Source organism: Oryctolagus cuniculus, chromosome 16 (genome assembly GCF_964237555.1).
Source record: "Oryctolagus cuniculus chromosome 16, mOryCun1.1, whole genome shotgun sequence".
NCBI classification, from domain to species: Eukaryota; Metazoa; Chordata; class Mammalia; order Lagomorpha; family Leporidae; genus Oryctolagus; species Oryctolagus cuniculus.
In genome coordinates, this window is record NC_091447.1 from 39,887,170 (window position 1) to 39,904,035 (window position 16,866).

General features: G+C 50.5%; 1 protein-coding gene across 4 annotated transcripts in view; it reads left to right on the plus strand.

Annotated features, from left to right (window-relative positions):
• The first annotated feature begins 217 nt into the window (after positions 1-217).
• The window catches only part of SLC25A13 (solute carrier family 25 member 13), a 189,909-nt gene continuing 173,260 nt past the window's right edge, over positions 218-16,866 (plus strand). For 2 of the 4 annotated variants that reach the window (XM_051852956.2, XM_051852957.2), the window contains exon 1: positions 218-375. In XM_051852956.2, the coding sequence (XP_051708916.2) occupies positions 361-375 (15 nt within the window). In that variant the 5' untranslated portion in view covers positions 218-360. The remainder of the gene's footprint in view (positions 376-16,866) is intronic. The other 2 variants (XM_070059810.1, XM_070059811.1) reach the window with 1 other exon arrangement.

Consider the following 16,866-nt stretch of genomic DNA (forward strand, 5'->3'; position numbering starts at 1 on the left):
GCTGCCCTGCCAGGGCCACCTGCTCCCAGGTGAGGGTCCCGCGAGCCGCCCCCCCCCCCCAGGCAACGCAGCCCGGATCACGCGTCCCGGTTCCCGCCGCAGCCCCCGGCCCCGGGCCCTCCCCGGCCGCAGGGCAGAGGCCGCGGGTCACGCGCTCCCCGGCGGCCCCGGCCCGGCCCAGCCAATGGGCTGGCGGCGCCCGCATGACCCGCGCCGGCGGGAGGGCGTGGGGAGGCAGGCCGGGCGCGCACGCCGCCGGGCTGTGTCGCCGCCCCCGCCGCCGCCCGGACGGGAAGTGAGCCGCCGGCCCCGAGCACCACGATCCGGGAGCCGGCCCGCAGCCGCTGCCCGGGGCGAAGCATGGCGGCCGCCAAGGTAAGCGCGGGCCGGAGGCGCGAGCGGGCGCGGCGCCCTCGTGCCCCGGTGGCCGCAGACGGGGCGCCGGGCAGCTCTGTCCCCTCGCGGCTGCGGCCGGACGGCGGGGCCCGCTGCTCGCGGGCGGCACACGCGGCCCTGCGGCCGAGGGCCGGCCGGGACGCGGAAACTTGGCCGGCCGGACACTCCCACTTGGCGGGCAGGGGAGCTGGTGCCCGGAGGGGCCGGGCCGGGGGCCGCTGGGCCGCCCCGGGGCACTCGTGCACTTGACCCCGGTTGTAGTTGACCCCGGCTTCTCCTTCCCGGGGGCACCGCCAGGCAGAAGCCTGATCCTATTAGGTTTCAGGGCTCCGCCTCCCGCGGGTGGGGAAGTCACCTTGACTTCCGTTTGGGAAACCGCCTGGGAGACTGGGCCGGCGCCGGGGCGCGGGGAGGACCCGGGACCCTCCTCCTGCCCTTCCTCCCCCACTCCTCCTCCTTGCTCCTCCCCCCCTCTCCTCTTCATCCTCCTCTCCTCCTCCTCCCCCCTTCTCCCTCCTCCTCTCTTTCTCCTCTTCATCCTCCTCCTCCCCCCTTCTCCCTCCTCCTCTCTCCTCTTCATCCTCCTCCTCATCCTCCCCCCTTCTCCCTCCCCCCTCTCCTCTTCATCTTCTTCTCCTCCTCCCCCCTCCCTCCTCCTCTTCATCCTCCTCTCCTCCCCCCTTCTCCCTCCTCCTCTCTTTCTCCTCTTCATCCTCCTCCTCCCCCCTTCTCCCTCCTCCTCTTCATCCTCCTCTCCTCCTCCTCCCCCTCCCTCCTCCTCTTCATCCTCCTCTCCTCCTTCTCTTCATCCTCCTCCTCCTCCCCCTCCTCTTCTCCTCTCCTCCTCCTCTTCTCCCCTCCACCCCCTCTTCTCCCCTCCACCCCCTCCCCCTCCCCTCCCCTCCCCCTCCCCTTCCTTCCCCTCGCCCCATCTGACAACACTTAGGTACCGGCCAGGGAGCCTTTGAGAGGCATCTTTTAGGAAATGACAGAACAGATTGTCCCGGGCGCCTGTCACTCCTGTGAAGCCCCACTTAAAAGGCATTCCGTGTAATGGGAAGCATTCCCTAAGCCCGCGGACAGGCGGCTCCGGGCGCTGACCTTTCCTGTGTCACCGTGTCAGCCGCTTTGGACTGCGTCCCTGCCTGCCTGGCAGAAGACCGTAGTTAGTCCCAATCACTTGAATCATTGGGATTTATTGTTTTTAATTTTAAGTTCACGAAGGCAGCCCTTTAATCAAGGCTATACAACTTCTTAGCTCATTTTAAGAGCAGTGAACTTAAATATACACAGCGTTTCAAACATTTGTCCTTAATCAAAACTCCGTGATAACCCTCAGGAGGAAAACATGGCCAACACATCATATTCCTATTTATTCAGGCAAACTAATCACATTTGCAATGGAAATTGTAAGCAGACAAATATATTTAAATGTTTCTGCCCAAACTGCAGTCGTCTTCGTGTGCCTACGTGATGGGACGGACGTGGCTTCCCACTTTTCTGTAACTGTTATGAACCCCGTCCTCAGGAGTCTGCCCTGGGTGGGTGTGCACACGGATGTGTGTGTAGGGACACGTGCACACACATCTGTGTATGGACGTACATGCACTGGCGTATACTTCAGAAACTTCCTGAGAAGGTGGAGTTAAAAGCATGACTATTTTGTGCAAAAAAATTGAAATTTATGCAACTTTTTCATAATGTGCATTTTTACATATTTTCAAACAAGATTTATTTGTTTGTAAGGCTGAGTCGCATAGAGAGAGAGAAACAGATAGCTTCCATCCATTGATTCATGCCTCAGATGGCCTCGATGGCCAGGGCTGGGCAAGGCCTCAACCGGGAGACTGGAGCTCCATCCAGGTCTCTGCACGGATGGCAGGAGGCCGAGCACTTGGGCCATCTTCTGCTGTTTTCCCAGGTGCGCTTGCAGGGAGCTGGATTGAAAGGGAAGCAGCCAGGACTCAAACTGTCATCCATATGGGATGCTCATCACGAGTTGTGGCTTAACCTGCTGTGCCTTAATGGCGGCTTCTGTTTCCACGTATTGTGAAAGGACCTGCGGACTATGTTGGAATCATACTTTTAATTCCACTTTGCCGCAGTCTTTTTGAAGAATCCTGTTCGTGTGCACATCTAGGTATATATGTTTGTGTAGAAAATTGCTTTCCACAGATTCTGGGAGGGTCGCTGCGATTCATTTTTGCAAGCGACATCAGCTCTTTGAAACCCGGTAACTCTTCATCTTTTCTTTGGAATTGGAATGCAAGACTTGGTATGGATTCATTTCCTTGATGAGATACGTTCTTTAGTTCCCTTTTAGTATCCGCAAATGGGTGAATTGATTTTGCTTTATTTGCAGATAGTCACTGAGTGTGCATGGACATGGGGTGAAAGACTTAACCAATATGAAGTGAAGTGAGCGGCATGCAAGCAGGGTCAGCTTTTTGGTTGTGTGTTTATTAGACTGTCAATGTCATTTCAAGGGCAGTTGATGTTTAGCCACATAGTGACAGGGAGAATGACACATTCATTTCCTTTTTACTACTTGGCAACTTTCTGTTTTTGTGGATTCATGTAAACTCATCTCTCTCCAGGATTTCTGAGGGCTCATATTGTTTTAATATGGAGTCTCATATACATATATTTACAGTCGAACAGACAAATCAGAACCAAGCCTGAGTTGATGAGAAAACCAGGATAGAGTTATCTGAAGCCTGGACCAACGTTCGTGGAGATCCAGGATGTGCCTGCTGGTGGCACTCGGCGTTCTGTAGCCACCAGAGCAGAGGGCAAGCTTCTTTGAGCTGAGTTACTTGGGAGAGAGCTCCGTGGCTGCAGCTGTCCCAAGGCACCTTCTCCTTGTGCCTGCCTTTTGCACAGTGGGTGAGCTGCATTCTGAACTACCTGGGGGCCAGAGGCCCAGCAGGGTCCTTCAGACACTTCTTGGAAAATGCACCAGGAGCCACAGATGCAAAAAGTCTCATCTGGGACAGGACTGACACCCACTGCAGCCTATAGGAGAGAAATTTACCTATTAAGAGATTGGGCCGGCGCCGTGGCTCACTAGGCTAATCCTCCGCCTAGCGGCGCCGGCACACCGGGTTCTAGTCCCGGTCAGGGCGCCGGATTCTGTCCCGGTTGCCCCTCTTCCAGGCCAGCCCTCTGCTGTGGCCAGGGAGTGCAGTGGAGGATGGCCCAGGTGCTTGGGCCCTGCACCCCATGGGGAGACCAGGAAAAGCACCTGGCTCCTGGCTCCTGCCATCGGATCAGCGCGGTGCGCCGGCCGCAGCGCGCCGGCCGCGGCGGCCATTGGAGGGTGAACCAACGGCAAAAGGAAGACCTTTCTCTCTCTCTCTCTCTCTCTCACTATCCACTCTGCCTGTCAAAAAAAAGAAAAAAAAAAAGAGATTGGGCAGGAGAACTTTAAGAGAGTAGTCTGCAAGCCCTCAGCACTAATAAATGCTTGATAGATGTTAAAGAGATAGAAATGCTAATTTCTCTGATTTGATCCTTATATAGTATGCATGTATTGAGTTATCATACTCTACCCTGTCAGTATGAACAATTATGTGTCAAAAAATTTAAAGCAATGGAACTGAGAATTGGGGTCTCAGTTGTAGGAGAATATTCTCTTTTCTTAATATTTATTTATTTGAAAGAGTTACATAGAGAAGGAGAGACAGAGTGAGAGGTCTTCCATCCTCTGGTTCACTCCCTAAGTGGCTGCAGTGGCCAGGCCTTGGCCATGCTGAAGACAGGAGCCCTGCAGGAGCTTCACTTGGGTCTCCCACATGGGTGGCAAGGGTCCAAACATTTGGGCCATCTTCCACTGCTTTTCTCAGGCCATTAGCAAGGAGCTGGATCGGAAGTGGGGCAGCTGGGACACGAGGCGGCACTCATCGGGGGTGCCGGTGCTGCAGGTAGCGGCGTCTCCTGCGATGCCACAACGCTGGCCTCAGAATTTTCTAACAGCAGCGTCATCACTGTGATGACTTGTTTGAACATTCACGCACACTCGCTGTTTTCTGGATGGATGTAGTCAGAACTAGTCATTTCCTTAATTTTGTGTAGTTGTTCTTGGTCTTTATATACATATTCAGGTCTAACTGTTCATGTCTTCCCTTTATGGAAGTCCTGGGAATCTAGGCGTCTCTGCTTTTTATTTTGATTTCTGCTATGAGAATTACTGCTTCCTAGTGCATGAAGTAACATTGACCTAAAACTGTTAATATTTTCATTTTTAATTATTGTTTCTCAAAGATTTTTATTTATTTATTTGAAAGGTAGAGTTACAGATGGAGGGAGAGACAGAGAGAAAGGTCTTTCATCTGTAGGTTCGCTCCCAAAATGGCTGATCTGAGGTCAGGAGCCAGGAGCTTCTTCTTGAACTCCCACAAGGGTGCAGGGGCCCAAGAACTGGGGCCATCTTCCACTGCTTTCCCAGGCCATTAGCAGAGAGCTGGATGGGAAGAGGAGCAGCCGAGACCCCAACTGGAGCCTGAATAGGATGCTAGCGCTGCAAGCAGAGGCTTAGCCTACTAAGCCACAGCACCAGCCCCAAAACTCTTAGTCACTCAAAAAAGCTTCCATTCTTGTCTTGGAATAATGCTTACGTGTTCCCTTGTTAGATATGTTGTCCTGTTTGTGTTGAGTTCCCCAAATTGCTGTCCAAGGATTACAATGAAATTGAGCTGTAAAAGGATGAAATTTTATGTAGCTCTACAGCAGATGCATTTTGCAAAGGCACTAACTTCCTCTTTGCCCCTTTCTGGTTGTGATGGACATTCCATCTTTGTCACTGGTTAAGGTAACACATTAAAAATGAAGGCATTAGGGGCCAGAGTTGTGGCATAGCAGGCCTGCTATGCCAGCACCTGATATGGGGGCCGGTTCATGTCTTGGCTGCTCCACTTCCTATCCAGATCCCTGCTAATGCACCTGGGAAAAGCAGTGGAAGATGGCCCAAGTGTTGGGCTCCTGCACCCACATGGGAGACCTGGAAGAAGCTCCTATGTGTCTCAGTCATGGCTTTTCAGCCATCTCGGAAGCACTCTCTCCGTAACTCTTTCAAATAAATAAATAAATCTTAATGAAAAGACATTAAACTATAAATAACTTAAAAGTTAGGGAAAACTCACTTGAGTTTGAGGTGTGAAAGATGTTCAGGTGTCAAAATAGACATGGACCAGTAATTTGGGTGAAGTTAGCTTATAACTAAAATAAAATTTGGGACAAATTAAAGCATTAAAAATAGTGAAAACTTGGTCAGGAGGGTTCATATGCCTAGCTTTTTTGTTTTGTTTTGTTTTTTTGCACTTTGGGAAGAGTTGTTGCTGCGGTCCTTGTGTTCTTTCTAGCATCACATGGGAAGAAGCTGAGCACTCTGGAATGAACTGGACTTTGGGCCTTAAAGAAAACCCAGGCCGCCTGAGGGGCTGAGTTCTCTGGTGGAAATGCTGTCTTGTAAGGGCTCAGGATGTGTGTCTGGGGGTGCAAGGGAGGCCTTGGGTGGTGGAATTTCACAAGTGAATGGGGAATAGCAAAGATCCAACAGTGATTGGCAACAAGTAGTTGAAAGCGAAAGGTGATGGCAGGTGCTGTGTCTTAGCTGTGAAGCCACCGCGTGCAACACTGGCATTCTATATGGGTGCCATATGGCCCAGCTGCTCCACCTCCAATCTAGCCCCCTGCTAATGTGCATGGGAAAGCAGCGGACGATGACCCAAGTGCTTGGGCCCCTGCACCCACATGGGAGACTCCTGGCTCCTAGCTTCGGCCTGGTATAGCACTGGCTGTTATGGCCATTTGGGGAATCAAACAGCAGATGGAATATCTCTCTGTCTCTCCTCTGTAACTCTGCCTTTCAAATAAATAAAGAATTTTTTTTAAAAGAGTAGTAGGCAGTAAAAAAACAGTCAAAAACAGATAACACTTAGTGCGTGCTTGCTAGATGCCTATTCTGTTCTGAGTGCTTTTCCTCCTGAATTCATTGAATGCCTCCAGCAGCCTTTGCTGATAACCAGGCTCTACTTGGCCCTGTGACCCTGTTCACCCACGATGTGGGGGAAGGCTGGGGAGGGCAAGTGAGGCGCTTCCTGTCTTAGAAGCACTTCCATTGCACTCACTGTGTGTCAGACACATTCCCAAGGCCTCTACAAATAATCACTTCATTTTCAGAATGCTAGGGTCCTTCACAAAGTTTGTGAAGAATAGAATTAAAAGAGACGTTTTTCTTGTCTTTTTTTTTTTTTTTTGGTTCAAAAGAGTTTGAATCCACGAAAACAAAGGGTCTTCAAAAATGCCATGGAAAATATCCATACATGCATGAATTTCACAGATTTGAAGCCTGCTTGTACCCAGAAGTAGGTGCTTCCTGGTTGTGTCCTCGTTTGACCAGGTAGGGAAATTGAGACCCAGGGGGATTAAGTAATCTCAGTGTTGTACATCAGGTGAATTATTATGCAGTCTGCATTCAGAGGGGTTCCTTATTTTTATTTTAAGATTTCTTTATTTATTTATCTCCCTCCTTTAGAGAGATAGGGAGAGACCTTCCATCTGCTGGTTTACTCCCCAGATGGCCACAATGGGGAGCCTGGGCCAGGTGTAAGCCAGAAGGCTGGACTCCATCCAGGTTTCTCACATGGGTGGCAGGAGCCCAAGCACCTGGACAATTCTCTGCTGCTTTCCCAAGTGCATTAGCAGGAGCTGGATCTGAAGTGGAGCAGGTGGGACTCGAACTGGTGCCCTTATGGGATGCCTGACATTGCATGCAGCAGCTTAACCCCTGCCTAACCTGCTGCACCACAACTCTGGCCCCGAGTTTCTCCTCCTCACCCCTGCCCTGCCCTGCCCTCCCATCCTTTCCAGGCCATTTGCAGAGGTCCATGCGTGGGAGTTTACATGTCGTCCATCACACAGGGGTCTTCCCTGACCTGACTCGTGGGCCTCGTGTTAAATGTGATTTCAGCCAGATGGTAAAGCCCTTCGTGGCAGGAGTTGTCCTGTACCCTTTAAAGAGCTGCTTTATTGATATGTAATCCATAGACTACACAGTTCATCCACTTTGAGAGTACCTGTCACTGGTTTGTACCGTGCTCACAGGCCTGGGCAGCTCCCGGCACTGTCATGTTCCTTCGTAAGCATTTAATCCAGTCTCCGTTAGAGCCTGGGCTGTGTAGTTAACCTTCCTGCCTTCCACATTTCTCCTCTGTGGTAAAACCCTCTCTCCAGCTTTTGTTATCGAGGAGAAAATGTGGTTACACTTATTAAGGATATTCTTCAAATGGCTGATTTTCGCTCCATTATGTAAAAATTGCTGGATATTTGGTGATGTCATAAAATTCTCTAGTGTTCATGCCGGGAGTGAAAGTTTGAGTTGCTTGTGTACTGCTAGATGATAATTATTAAAACAGCTCACTTCCAGGGCTTTCTTGCTGTTTGCATTGTAGGGTTTCTGGGATCGTCGGGACAGGAGGGGCCTTGGAATTGTGTAGCGCCCAGGCCATCAGGGCCCCTTTAGCCAAGGGAGGAAGGGGATCCCAGACAACTCTGTGATTGACCCACATTCCTCTGAACCCCCTCGCTTTCACACTGCTGCAGGCAAGTGATGCTTGTTGCCGGAATCATCGGGACAAGTCTGGAAAGGGTTATTTTTTTAAAAAAAGTATAAACTTTATTTAATTTGAAGGGGTGGAGGAGAAAGAAAAAGAAAGAGATCTTCCGTTGATAGGTTCACTCCCCAAATGTCCGCCTCAGCCAGCTGACGCCTGGTCCCACCCCAGGGAGTCTGCTGGACTTGCAATCCTGCAGCCTGGGCAAGCTCTGCTTCAGATGCCCTCTTAGCCCAGTGCCTCCAGGGCCCCTCTGCAGATCTGTCGGAGGAAGGGTGTGTGGAGGTCCCTGCAGGTCCTCCCTGTCTTCAGCCCTGTTCCTGTCCCTTGGTGCTTGGGCACCAGCCTGATAGAGCTGGGTCATTGTCCTACACCGCAGGTCTCATCACCAGAAGTCCCAAAGGATTGCTGTGGTCGCAGTAGGTGCTGGAAGGGGAAACACAGCAAAACTGTGCTGCTAGTCTGCCAGCCCCTTCCCTGGCTAACCTTGTCCCCTCGCTTAGGTGACACGCGACTTTGCAGGTGAGGGCTGACAGGCAGTGTGTGGTGTCAGGAGCTCAGGGTGCAGGTCTGTTTGAGCAGACTGTCAGAGGAGCCCTAACTGTCTCCCAGTGCCCCGCCTTTCGGACCTCTCCATCGGTGGTGAAACACTGCAGTAGGTGAGGCTCATGGGGACCCTTCCCTGTGCCCTGCTCTCTGTCTGGGTGAGGCCACCTGGCCTCCCTGCTCTCTTCTCCCTCCTGACTGCAGCTCTGAGCTCTGCAGGACTTTCTCACGCACCAGCGCTTGCCTTCCCCTCCTCGATCCTAGTTCTGTTTGATGAAAGAGCCCTGGACCAGAAGGCAGCAGAGACCGATAGTGTTGAGAATTTGAGGCTGTCGTTAACTTCTCCGGGTACTCAGTATCACCCCATGGAAAACGGGGGGGGGGGGCTGTCTGTGATGCTCAGATGAAGTACAAACTTCGAGAACATTTTGGGAATCACCAAGTGCTATGGGAATGGCAAGAGGTGTGCGTTGGAGTCTGTGGGACGTTGAACAGTGTGGCAGGCTTTCCTAGAGCTCCTGGTCCACCAGTAGTCACCACTGTGGTCAGCTACGGTGACCGCAGGAGCCATGTTCACTGAGTGGTCCACCTGGAGCCTTGCCATTGAAGTTTCTAGTCCAAGGACCAGCAGTGTTGTCTTTGCTTGGGAGCCTGTTACAGGCCAGGTGGGTCTGGGTTTGTGTCTTAAGTAGACCCCCAGGACATAGGGTGCACATTAAAGTTTGGGATGTACTGGTCTGGAACGTTCATCACCAGGCAATTAAATCTTCTTGTCTTTCTAAGGTAAGGGTGCAGTAGCTTTTGGACTGTTGTTAGTTCGAGTAATTTTTAAAATAGTCTCTCTCTCTTTTTTTTTTTTTTTTTAATATATTTTATTGTATTTGAAAGGCAGAGTTACATACAGAGAGAAGGAGAGAAAGAGATCCTCCATCCACTGGTTCCCTCCCCAAATGGCCACAATGGCCAGGGCTGGGTCAGGCTGGAGCCAGGAGCTTCTGTGTCTCTCACATGGGTGCAGGGGCCTAGGTACTTGGCTGTCCTCTGCTGCATTCCCAGGCGCATTAGCAGGGAGCTGGAGCAGAAATGGAGCTGTCAAGACTTGAACCGGCATCCATTTGGGATGTCAGTGTCGCAGGTGGCTGCTTTACCCACTATGCCGCAACACTAGCCCCTAAATAAAGTCTCTTTTTACAAAATTTATTTATTTATTTGAAAGGTGGAGTGATAAAGTGGGAGAAAGAGAGAGAGTGTGTGTGTTATCCATTGATTCACTCCACTGCGACAGCTGGGGTTGTACCAGGCCAAACCCAGGAGCCAGGAACTCCATCCAGGTCTCACGTGGGTGACAGGAACCCAAGTACTTGGGCCATTGTCTTTGGGACATCTCAACTCGGCCGTCACAGAGATTTTATATTTAAGATTGTTATTCTTTATTTTATTTGAGCAGGAGAGAGAGCGCTCCTATTTGTCGGTTCGTACCCCAGATGGCTGCAACAGCCAAGGCTGGGCCAGGCAGAGTTCAGGTGCCTGGAACTCAGTCCACATCTCCCACGAGCACGGCAGGAGCCCAGCCGCTGGAGCCATCACCTGATGTCTCCAGGTTATACCCAGGCACTTGATATAGGATGATGTGGGCTTCCCAAGCTGTCTTATCTACCTTGCCGGATGCTGGCCCCAAAGCTGTTTTAGACCTTGCTTATCTAGAACTGAATCCATCTTCTTGGTTCTTCCTTACTTTTAGCCTGCAACTTAACTTTCTTCCTAGTTGAGGTTTCTGTACTTATTATGGGTATCGAGGAGAGACACCAGCAACAGGAACTGATAGAGGGACAGAGTGAGGCGACTTAAACATTCTGCCTCCCTGGACCAGGCGTGTCCTGCCTTCTCCATTTCTCTTTGGGTCCTCGTCATTCTGACTGCTGCATGGCCATAGCTCCCATGCAGGGCCGTGGGCTCGTCCCTGCACCGCTGTTTCCATTCTCCTTGGAACTGCCAAGGGAATCTTCTAAAAATCGGCTGTGGTTGCCATGGTGATGGCAATCAGAAAGTTGCGTGTTAACTTCGTTCCCGTGTGTTAGTGACGCCAACTATTTGTCAGCCCCCATACTGAGGTCTGGGCCTCATTTCCAACAGTGGTTTAGACAAGCAGGTCACGTGGGGAGCTGGTCCCCATTACTTCATCCTCACAGTCACCTCAATGTAGCAGGGAAGCCACTGATGGCTTGATTTGTCAGATAAGAAGCTAAGACTCAGAAAAGTTATGCAAATAATAACATCAACACCAGCTTATGTTCATCCAACACTTGCAAAAGCCAAACGCTGTTGTAAGCACTCTTTATATCCAGTGTTTAATCTTCACAGCACCCCTGTGACGTTTAAGCACTGTTATTATCTCCATCATACAGTTCGGGAGACTTATCTGTACAGGACAGTGAGGCACAGAGAGATGGATTAGCTTGTCTAAGGTCACACAGCCTATAAACCGCAGAGCTCTGATTAGAACCTGGCTCTGGGACCCATGCACATAAAATAACAGTGTGTGACATTGCCCTCCTTTTTACTTTTTAAGATTTATCTGTTTAAAAAGTTTATTTATTTAAACAGCAGAGTGACAGATTTATATCCTCAGGTTCACTCCTCAAATGGCTGCAATGGCCCAGGGCTGGACCAGGCTGAAATCAGGAGCCAGAAACGCCATCCTGGTCTTCCACATGGGTGGCAGGGGCCTGGGCACTTGGGCCATCCTCTGTTGCCTTCCAAGGTGCGTTAGCAGGGAGCTGGATCAGACTTGAACTGGTGCTTGGATACAGGGTCCTGGCATTGTGTCTAACACTTTAATCTGCTGCACCACAAGCTTTCCCTTATTTATTTATTTGAAAGGCAGAACAACAGAGAGGGAGGGAGAGAGCAGGGAAGGAGGGGGAGAGTGAGGGAAAGAGAGAGAGGGAGAGAGAGAGAGAGAGGCAGACAATAGCCAGGCCTGGGCTAGGCTGAAGCTGGGAGCCAGGAACTCCACTGGGGTGAACAACCTGGGTGCAGGGGCCCAAGCACTTGGACCAGGCTCTGCTGTTTTCCCAGGCGCATTAGCATTGAGCTGGATTGAATATGGAGCACCTGGGGCTTGAACTGGCGCCCATATGGGATCCCAGTGTCCCAAGTGGCGGCTCAACACCCCTGCCCCTACACTGACCTCTTTAATTTACCTTCCGATAGAGAGTGGCTTCTATGGCCTATGGAATAAAACTTAAACTTTTTAGCCAGTTCTAGCCTCCTTCGTCTTGCCTATATTTTTAATACTTTTAATTTGGTCATTTTAAATGTTGTGTCATGCTGGTTCCCTTCTCATAGTCTTCCAGTGGTTTGTGAACCTGTCACAGCCAACAGGTCCAGATTCCTTGCCATGAAGCTGTGGCAACAATGTAGCCGGAAGCAAGGGAGCTTATTGGCTTGTAGGTTTGTGTGCTTAACTTCGAGTTCAGGAAGCTATAGCATTGTTTCTTGTCATTCCTCTGTGGTGGTGGGCAGAGTTTTTTTCTCTGAGTTCAGTTTTTGGAAGGGATTTTTTTTTTTTTTTTAAGATGGCTTTATTTATTTGGAAGTCAGAGTTACACATAGATAGCACAGAGAAAAGGAGAGAAAGAGAAAGAGATCGATCTTCCATCCACTCTCCAAATGCCTCCAACAGCTGGGCTGGGCCAGGCCGAAGCCTGGAGCCAGGAGCTTCTTCCAGGTCTCCCACATGGGTGCAGGGGACCAAGGACTTGGGCTGTCTTCTACTGCTTTCCCAGGCCATCGCAGAGAGCTGGATGGGAAGTGGAGCAGCTGGGATGCGGCACTGCAGGCAGCAGCTTTACCCACTATGCCACAGTGTCGGGCTGGGGGTGGGGTGTCTTTGTTATTGGGTCATCTTTTCTGTAGTTTCCACAGTTTGGACTTTGCTGATTGCATCCCTATCGCATTCTCTGACCTCAGGATTTCTTGTTAAGCGGTAGATGTAGAAGCTTGATCAAATCAAGGCCTTACTCTTTGTTGTTGTTGTTGTTCTTGGCTAGAGTATTTCATGGGTGGTGCTGGGTGCCTCCCATCAGGTTACTGGGTACCTGGTCCTGGGTACTTACAACAGGAGACACCTAGTTTCTGTTTTTTTTTTTTTTTTTTTTTTTTTTTTCCCCTGTGAGGTTATTTATTTTTGATCACTGGGTTAAAGTCTTGTCATTTGGGTCTACCAACTTTTTGCATAATGTTCTGTTATTGTTGGCTAAGTTTGAATACTAACCATTGGTCTTTGTGGCTGCTTGAGTTAGAAGCCATTTCCATTATTTAAATACACATATTTATGTGTTTGCATATCTGTGTGTAATATATATTTGTATGGATACATATATATTGTGGGCCTGGATCATAATTGTTTCAAAAACAATGGGTATTTCAAATCAGTTGGTTATTAATTGATACATACAGAGTTTTGTTTGGGATGATGAAATGATTAGTGGTGAGGATTATACAACATTAGATCTGTACCTCAAGCCACTGAATTGCATGTTTAAAGGTGGTTAAAGTGGTAAACTTTATGATATATATATATATTTTTACTATGAGAATTGAAATTTGAACTTCTTTTCCATTCCCAGTCCCATTCTCCACTAAGATCATTTTCAGTTAACTTTATACATAGAAGATATGGTATGCATTTTACCAAAATAAAGACAAATTAATTGGAAATGGATTGTAATACATTAAATTAAAAAAATCATTGTCTACTGAGTGATTCTTGCTCCTTGAGTGGAGCCAGAGTGAGGTGAAGGGGCGAGAAGAACACAGGTTTTCTTGAGAGAAGAACACCCACTGAGTGAGGTAGAAGGTGGGGTGGGATTACAGAAAAGGGAAAACAGCATTTTGCAACCTGCAGGTGATAACCGATTCAGGCACAGATCATCCGTAATTACCAAAACACTTCTGGTAAAATATTTTTGGGATCCCATTGTCTCAAAGATTCTCCCTGTAAATTATGACTTCCTACAATGGGAAAAAGATACTTTTACCCTGGGGGGATCTGCAGAGCCCAGGGATCGTCCGTGCAGGGGACAAACCAGGTAGCAGTAGCTGGTGATGCCACGCGAGGCTGCGTGCCACCTGACTGGGGAGACTTCTGGCCAAAACCTGTTCAGTCTGAATCCAACCCCCAGGAAGCAGTCAGAGAAACACAGAAAGCAGGACTTGCCGTAAGACCTCCCGGCCTGGCCGAGAACATCAGTGTCACGCGTGGAGAAGGCTGGATAAAGGAGGCTCCCAGAGAGACACAGTGACAAATGCAGCCCTTGAACCTGGACCTTCGATGAATGAGCGACGGGCCCAGCTGGAGTGACTGGAATGTGCCCTGCGTGTTCAGTGATGTTATCATTGGCTGGGGCTGCCAGAGTCAGGCACCACAGACCGGCACGTAAACAGCAGGCATGCTTTTTTTTCACAGTTTCAGAGGCTGGAAATCTGAGGTCAGAATCTCTGCGAGATTGGTTTCTGCTAAGGCCTCTCTCCGTGCCCGGTCGGCCGCTGTCTTCTCTCCGTGTCTTCATGTGGTTCCCTGTGCATCGTCCCCCGATTCCGTCTTCCTCTGAGGACACCGTTTGTGATGCTTTAGGATCCACCTTCATGATAAATCGTTTATCTTATTTTAATGCAACCTTTAAGGACCCTGGCTTCACGTACTGTCAGTCAAGTTCTGAGCTCCTGGAATTAGGGCTTCGCAGTGTGAATTTTGGTGGGACAGGTTTCAGCCTGTAGCAGATGCCCTATCTTTTTTTTTTTAAAGATTTGTTTGAAAGGCAGAGTTACAGAGGGAGAGAAAGAGAAAGAGAGAGAGAGGGAGGGAGAGAGAGAGGTCTTCCATCCCTGGGTTCTCTCCCCAAATGGCTGCAGGTGGGCCAGGCTGAAGCCAGGAGCCTCATCTGGATCTCCCACATGAGTGCAGGGGCTCAAGGGCTTGGGCCGTCTTCCAATGCCTTCTCAAGCACACTGCATCAGAAGTGGAGCAGCCTGGACTTGAACTTGTGCCCCGATATGGGACGTGGCAGTGCAGGCAGCAGCTTAACTCACTGTACCAGCGGCCAGCGCGCCCCACCCCCCACCCCTATCGAATCAGTTTAGATTGTCTTGGGTGAGCTCGTGATGTTGAGGCTGTGGACGAGAACGGTCCTTCCTGTTTCTAAGTGGATTTTGAGCCGCCGAGGGCGCGCCCTACTTATGGAACTGTTCCATGGCGTCCTAGCACTACACGCTGTCCTGTTCGTTTCTTTGGCGCCAACCTGCAGATGCGTGAAAGGGCGAGGAGAGTGTCTGGGCTCCAGTGCGGTTTCTTGGAATCTTTTTCTCCTTCTAGTATACCATGTGCTCCGTCTCCCTAAGAAGTAACACTTGGGAAATAGTTAAGGCGTTGCCCGTGGGTTATCCCCCAGAGTGCGTGAGGGGCCGCCCTGGGCAGGGTGTAGGCTGCCCCAAGGTGGCCTCGTCCCTCTGACTTCAGAGAGAGGCATCTGAGGGAACACCCTGCCTGTGGATTAAGAAAGCCCCACGCTGCCACCTCGTGCCAGCTCGTCCCGAGAGAGGGCAGGCACCAGCAGGTGGCTTGAGAGAGGAGCGGTGATGTCACGTCTTCGTGACATGGTAGTGCCTACTGGCAAGGGGCTTCGTGCACTCTGCAGCGTCCAGAGTGGGTGTTGACATCGATTCCTGCTCATTTCCTTCCAGAAGAACCAGGCTCAGCCCCAGGCTCTCTGTGTGGTTCAGGGAGGGGGGCTGTTAGCCCATTCTCGCCGTCCTCCAGTAGCGGAGCAAAGCCTGTTTCTCGTGGGCTGTTACTTGCCTTTTCACAGTGATTCATTCTGAGAGTGCTTTGAAAGGAAGAGCATTGTGCTGGCGCTGGGGTACACAGGTTAAGCCTCTGCCTGCAAGGCCAGCATTCCATATGGGCAGTGGTTCGAGTCCTAGCTGCTCCACTTTTGATCCAACTTCCTGCTGTTGCACTCAGCAGAGCAGTGGGATATGACAGACTGCTTGGGCCCCTGCACTCATGTGGGAGTCCTGGAAGGAGCTCTGGGCTCCTGGCTTTGGCCTGGCCCAGTCCCTGGCCATTGGGGGCATATGGGGAGTGAGCCAGTGGATGTAAGATCTTTCTTTCTCTCTCTCTGTTTCTCTTTCTCTCTCTCTCTCTGTATCTCCTATTTTCTCTGAAACTTTGACTTTCAAATAAATAAAAAATAAATCTTAAAAAAAAAAAGCCTGTTGGCCGGCGCCGCGGCTCACTAGGCTAATCCTCCGCCTTGCAGCGCCGGCACACCGGGTTCTAGTCCCGGTTGGGGTGCCGGATTCTGTCCCGGTTGCCCCTCTTCCAGGCCAGCTCTCTGCTGTGGCCAGGGAGTGCAGGGGAGGATGGCCCAGGTGCTTGGGCCCTGCACCCCATGGGAGACCAGGAAAAGCACCTGGCTCCTGCCATTGGATCAGTGCGGTGCGCTGGCCGCAGCGCGCCGGCTGCGGTGGCCATTGGAGGGTGAACCAACAGCAAAGAGGAAGACCTTTCTCTCTGTCTCTCTCTCTCTCACTGTCCACTCTGCCTGTCAAAAAAAAAAAAAAAAAAAAAAAGCCTGCATAAAAGCTGGACCAACTCCCCATCCCAGTACAAGGCAGGGCATTGGCCCCTAGTCTTGTCCGTGGCACATTTCCCCCCTCTTGGTTGTTGGATGTTTAACTGATTCATATTCACTTTATTTTTCTGTTAAATACAACTTTTCCTTTTAGATGCCTCAGTTGTATGTCATTGTTAAGACTAGCTTCCTCACTTAATATTAAGAAATTACCTGTGTGTCTTTCTAGCACGTTTTAGAATCTCCGTGCCCCCTGTCCCCTTCCAAGATGAACCCTGATCCACTGCTGTTTGATGAAAGGGAGGGAACCATTTGCTTTTTGTCCTTGGTCGGCCCTGGTGTCACCAGCGGAAAGGCGTGGAAGCTGTGGGGTTCTGTCTTCATGCAAGAAAGAATTCAGGTGTGAGGCAGAGAGCGAAGTGATAAGACTTTATTTGGGATAGGGCATCTGTCAGATCAGTCTCTTGGACTGGGGGAGAGCGAGGTTACATGGTAGAGTGGAGAGAATACACCTGGGCAGGCCAGGCGGGCGGCTCAGCAGAGAAGCAGAGAGCTGAGTCTGTTTGGACTCCCTAGGGAGTCTGTTCACCCACCTCCGCCTCTCCTCCAGGACAAAGGATGGAGGGTCCTGGCCGAAGGGTTTGTTGGGTGAAAATTAGCAAATTCCTCCCCAG